The 6000-nt window shown below is 42.5% G+C and overlaps 1 protein-coding gene across 1 annotated transcript in view; it reads right to left on the reverse strand.

Moving 5' to 3' along the window:
• The window catches only part of LOC135552605 (piwi-like protein 2), a 37250-nt gene extending 31901 nt beyond the window's left edge, over positions 1-5349 (reverse strand). Inside the window, exons 1-5 of the mRNA XM_064984356.1 lie at positions 4876-5349; positions 4567-4669; positions 986-1100; positions 343-522; positions 34-144 (exon numbers count right to left, since the gene is read on the reverse strand). Coding sequence (XP_064840428.1) covers positions 34-144; positions 343-522; positions 986-1100; positions 4567-4669; positions 4876-5349 — 983 coding nt within the window. The remainder of the gene's footprint in view (positions 1-33; positions 145-342; positions 523-985; positions 1101-4566; positions 4670-4875) is intronic.
• Between the last annotated feature and the right edge of the window lie 651 nt (positions 5350-6000).

Genomic DNA, 6000 nt, shown 5'->3' on the forward strand with positions numbered 1-6000 from the left:
AGCTAACACTTTTGACTTAATACATGTACTTACGTGAAAGTGACATGGTACTGATAGACTGCCTCATTTCTGCAGTGAATGGTGATGTGGTTTGAGCCTATGGGCAATGGTGTTCCTTTGGTACCAGTCTTGTGTAATGTTTCACTGCAAAGGGAGAGGAAATAACCTTTCAATGAATAGGCATAACAACAGTTATAGTCCTCATAAAACAATTCATAATTGACTTAAATACATTTCTGCCTCATTTGACTGCCTTCAACGATAGTAACATAATTTTAAGCAACATAATTTGCTTCATAATAGATGGTTTCATTACATGGTTTTACAAATAATAGTACTTACCAGGTGGCCTCCATCTTAAGTTCTCCCTTAGTTTGAGAGCAACCTGGAGTCATATGAGCCTCTTTGGGTGGGGATGGAGGGAGAGTAGGGAGCACAGTGGGTCCCCTCCCAGTACCCAAGGGGAGCATCGACGCTCGTCCCATTCCCACCATCTGAGATGGTACACCTCGGCCAAGGAAGCTGCAGACAGAAACAGAAGCATTACAAGTTCTTCATTTAATTTGTTTTAAATTCCCATCCATAACTGCGTTAAATAATATGTATTAGGAAAAAAAGCTGCTATCGAATTAATCTTACTGCTCATCTATTTGTCTGAAGAAAAAATTCTCAATTTTCATTATCTGGCCTAGTTGTCTTTGAATTATCGGGAACGAACCTTGACAATAAGTCACACCGAAAAGTGGAAAGTCTGATTACCTCCACATTAACAACGGATAATTCAATAATAATTTGAAATGAGATGGGCATATACTGAAAAGGATGGGGATATGTGAGAGGGACCTGTGTATGTGCACAGCATGAATGATGCATTCTAGAAGCATTACTGTCAGGACCCTAAGGACCTTAGAAGCATGGAGGAATTGGCCTGCTTTAGCAACAGGTTAAGTCGCAGGGTTTGAGCTCATCACCTTCTTCTTCTCACCTGTTACCTTGGCCCATCATGTCCTCAGGGAATCTGTCTCCACCCGGGCCGGCAACTGCCACTGCTCCAACAGGGGCTGTCTGTGGTTGGAGCTCTGCTCCAAAAGCACCCCTCCCTGGGCCAAACACCAGAGAAAACACAATAAGATTCAGTGGATTCATCCTCAAGGCCTCAGTTGCAGCATAAGGAAATCAAGCAACATCCCTAAATATTTTAAAGCTCAAATTACTCTTTGATTCTGTCTACATTTTGACAGAGTGCTCAGAACTTAGAGGCTATGTTGGATAAGGCAAATCTATTTATTGTGTAACAAAAATGGTTCAACTTTAGTGCGTCAGAGTTAGGGCGATTAATTAGAATTTATGTTTTTGCGCATTATTCCAAATTCCTATTTTTCGTTTTTATTAGTGTTAATGTCCGCTTGTTCTCACATCTTTTTGGAATTGTCTCCTTTGCTGCGTGCACCTTCTATTTACAACAGAGATCTGTATATAAAGATGAGATGCACTTGTCTCCACCCTAACAATGGGAAAGGCTGTCCTTAAGGCAGGGAGGCAAGAGAAAGCTAAGGTCCAAAACAAGCCCATAGAAACAGATTTTGCTTATTTTGGACAGATGTTTGCACTCTCACTTCACCCCTTCCTCTGGCTTACACACACACACCAAGCCCCTCCACCTGTCACTCACACCAACAAAGTTGAGAGATCACATCTTCCTCTCTGACAAGCAGTTTCAACTCGCCATTTGCATGAGGTTTGGTCGAACAGAAATGGTTTATATGGACACCAAAACATACTGAGACATTATTTTACTATAATAGAGGCGAAGTTAACTTTTCTAACAATTTTTTTTTGTTATGCCTCAACTACTCAAATTGCACGCAGAGCAGACACTATGAAAACAACAGTATCAATGGACATTGATTATGGTAAATTAATGCAGTTTGTCACGCGTGGCATTGGGGTACCACATACTGCTAGCAGCATTTTAGCCAAAGACTTATAGTAGCTGTCTAGTCTGTTTTATAAATGTGCAATAAGTATAAAACAATTACATAAGGAATTGGCAACTCGTTCTCATTCCGAGAAATAAGGTAGGCCACTTGATTTCAACATCTAAACAAAGTGGACAGGCTAACATGCTTTGCAAATAGTTGGCGACAGAGAAGGGTGTGCACATTACAATTCAACTGTTCAACCTTGTTATCTAGCAAATAGATCCAAGTTGGCAAAACTTTAAATAAAGATTATCTGGCTAATCACTAGCACATGGGCTTGAGAGATTGCTGATGAGACCTGTTACTTTTCTATAGTTTAATGCCTGCTACAAGAAGTCATTATTCGGTGAATGTGCATTATGCATGGTTCTAGTTACATTTTTAACAAAAGGGCATTTTCATAAACTTGACAGTCATTTGAACTATTTTGGTAAAATGATCATGGTTGTGGCAGGCTTATATACACTACATGACCAAAAGTATTTAGGCACCTGTTTGTCGAACATCTCATTCCAAAATCATGGGCATTAATATGGAGTTGGTCTCACCTTCGCTGCTATCACAGTCTCCGATCTTCTGGGAAGGCTTTCCACTAGATGTTGGAACATTGCTGAAGGGACCTGCTTCCATTCAGCCACAAGAGCATTAGTGAGGTCGGGCACAGATGTTGGGTGATTAGGCCTGGCTCGCAGTCAGCGTTCTAATTCATCCCAAAAGGTGTTCATAGTGTTAAGATTTCCCTTCATTGGAACTAAGGGGCCTAACCCAAAACATGAAAAACAGCACCAGACCATTATTCTTCCTCCACCAAACTTTACAGTTGGCACTACGCATTCGGGTAGACAGCGTCCTCCTGGCATCCGCCAAACCCAGTCCCTGACTGCCAGATGGTGAAGCATGATTCATCACGCCAGAGAACGCATTTCCACTGCTCCAGAGTCCAATGACAGCAAGCTTTACACCACTCCAGACTAAGTTTTGCATTGCGCATGGTAATCTTAGGCTTGGGTGCGGCTGCTCGGCTATGGAAACCCATTTCATAAAGCTCCTGACGAACAGTTCTTGTGCTGACATTGCTTCCAGAAACAGTTTGGAAGTTGGTAGTGTGGGTTGCAACCGGGGAGACGATTTTTACATGCTTCAGCACTCAGCAGTCCCGTTTTGTAAGCTTGTGTGGCCTACCACTTCGCGGCTGAGCCGTTGTTGCTCCTAGACTTTTCCACTTCACAATAACAGCACTTATATACTGACCACACCGCCCGCGTTACATGCGTAGGCATTGCAAAATAAATGTACACATACATGTTATTCAATAATTTCATCCAAACTGCTCTCGCGCGCCAATGAGCGTCTTCATAGCAAGGCTCTAAAATAGAACTTGATTCCATTTGTTTGTTGTTTTTTTTAACACTTGAGGCACTGCAAGTCCCACCTCTCCCATCTCTTCATTGGTTTTTAGGAGCATACACCCATGTGGGTGATTGAAAGATGAACTGAGGTCCACACTCCAGTCGGTGGTGTTAATGCAACTGAAAGTCAGTTGCTAACCGCCACATACAGTCCAAAGAAGACTGAAGGAAGAGAGATTTCTAAAAACTAACTTGGTTTACCCTTTTATCTGTGGATTAATTGTTAGAGTAGAGGACCTTGTGTATTTCAGGCAAAATAACCCAATGTTTATAACCCAGGACAAATTAGCTAGCACCTGCAAGCTAGCTAACTAAATGGCCATGAATGTTTCATGTGTTTCGACAAATTAATATAGTTGTTTCAGAGTTCAGATTTCAACCTGCGTATTCTGTTTGCGTCTGGTGTGGATGGACAAAATCAACATGCGCACGTGTCCTGTCTAGTCAGAATGTGACAGTTGACTGGGGCAGCTCTAGCAGTGCAGAAATGTGTGAAAACTGACATGTTGGAAAGGTGGCATCCTATGACAGTGCCACGTTGAAAGTCACTGAACTCTTCAGTAAGGTCATTCTACTACCAATGTTTTTCTATGGAGACTTCATGGCTATGTGCTTGACTTTATACAACAGTCAGCAACAGGGGTTGCTGAAATAGCCAAATACACTCATTTGAAGGGGTGTCCAAATACTTTTGTATATATAGTCTATTTAGCCTAGGTATAACGTCACAAACCCTGAATTAATTTGATTATTTCTGACTGTTTGAAATGCAGTGTATTTTACCTTTAAATTGTACAACAACACTTATTTAGAGAAAACTTTATTTTTTTTAAATCTAGACATATTGTGAATCGCCCATATGTTAGAGAAAAAAAGAAGATTTTTAGGCCATATTGCCCAGCCCTAATCAGAGTGCATCAATATGATGGATTTCCAATCTTCAAATTTATTAAATGTAAAGGCCAACCATTACTTTTAACCCATGCCATTTGAGCTGGAGGAGAACACGTGATACTCTTCCCAGGTAGTTTCATCCAGTATGCCTTCATCTATGGACTGTGTCCCAAATGGCAACCTATTCCCTATGTAGTGCACTACTTTTGACCAGGGCCCATAGAGAATGGAGTGCCATTTGGAATAAAAACCTAGTTTTTCATAAACTCAAGATTACTCACCCACTGGCAGCCCTCCCCTGCCCCAGGTCTTTGAGGGATCGATCCCCATGCCTCTGAACATGGACACCAGTGACGATCCCTGGCCTTGGGTGGACATGTCCACCTGCCAATTACAATATCGTTACAAGAGCTATAAGAGAAAAAAATAACTTGGCTTAAATGGTATTTTAACAATTTAAAATACTTCATCTGCCCTTGATTGAGCTTGCATGGAACTAATAGACTAGTCCAATAAGTGCAAACCTTGAACCCTGGTCTGGGTAGAAGTTAGGAGAAAGACTTTACAACCCCAAGGAACACAACACAAACCTGTTTGGCTACTACTTCCTCTTCTGCCTGCAGACTTGGCATCTCTTCAGGCAAGTCTTGCTTTGCAAGCTGACCTGGAGTGGCTTGTCCAGGGTGAGGCCCCAAACCAAGAAGGGGTTCCCCTCTTGCCACACCTACGGTCGGATCAGCTGTCGAGAGAAGCCACCCTCTAGGGCGGCTAATCCCACCATCTTCTGATGTAGGCATGGGTATCCCCCTGGCAAAGCCAATGAAGGGATCGCTCACTGGGAAGGGCACTCCTCTCCCGTACTGCATAAGCAGTGTATCACCAGCGGTGGTGAAACCCCTGGCTCTTCCTAAGCTAGCAGACCCATCTGTTGCAAACATAAGGCCTCTGGCTCGTCCTATTGCTGGTTCATCTGAACGCAGTCCTCGACCCCATGCTTGCTGCTGCAGCCAAGGAATGCGGGTTGCACCAGGGAGGCCTGGGAAACAAGGCTTCTTTGGATCCATTCCAGCTAGCTCCTCTCACATGCAATGCCTGCAGTGCAAATGCAAAGGCTTATTGGCAAGGGGAATTGTGTAAACTTGCTAAACCATGTGAACGCTCCAGATGGCGTGTCATTTGTATTTAGTCATAATGAAAGAACTAGCTACTTTGTTAGTATCAAAACATTTATGATAAATGTATTGATGGGGCAAAAGATAGGGAGCATCTTGCCGAGTGTACCTTACTCAGACTGAGAACCACCTGAGTTGAGCACAATCAGCAAGGTGTAGACACCATTATTGTTAATGTCAGGTCAAACGTCGCAATGTCTATCTCGACGCTTGCGCAAGCGGTTGCAGCCAAGAGGTGTAATCATTACGCCGATTCTGTTGCAAAACGTTTTGCAACAGAAACCGTATACACCAAACATACAAGTTACTGTTTCCATAATGAATACACCCCAGTTGGGAATAGCTAGTTACCTGCCTGCATATTTTCTCCCTAAAATGTACAAGACTAATAGCTACTTGCTAGAATAGATGGTTACATTTCACACCAAAGGTATATTAAATATTGCAATAGCTAGCAATGTATGTTTTAGCAAAAGCAAATGAATGTTAATAGGTTCGTCATTAGCTAGCTAACGTTAGCTGGCTAGCGTGCTTGCTTTTGAT

Source organism: Oncorhynchus masou, chromosome 1 (assembly GCF_036934945.1).
Source record: "Oncorhynchus masou masou isolate Uvic2021 chromosome 1, UVic_Omas_1.1, whole genome shotgun sequence".
NCBI lineage: Eukaryota > Metazoa > Chordata > Actinopteri > Salmoniformes > Salmonidae > Oncorhynchus > Oncorhynchus masou.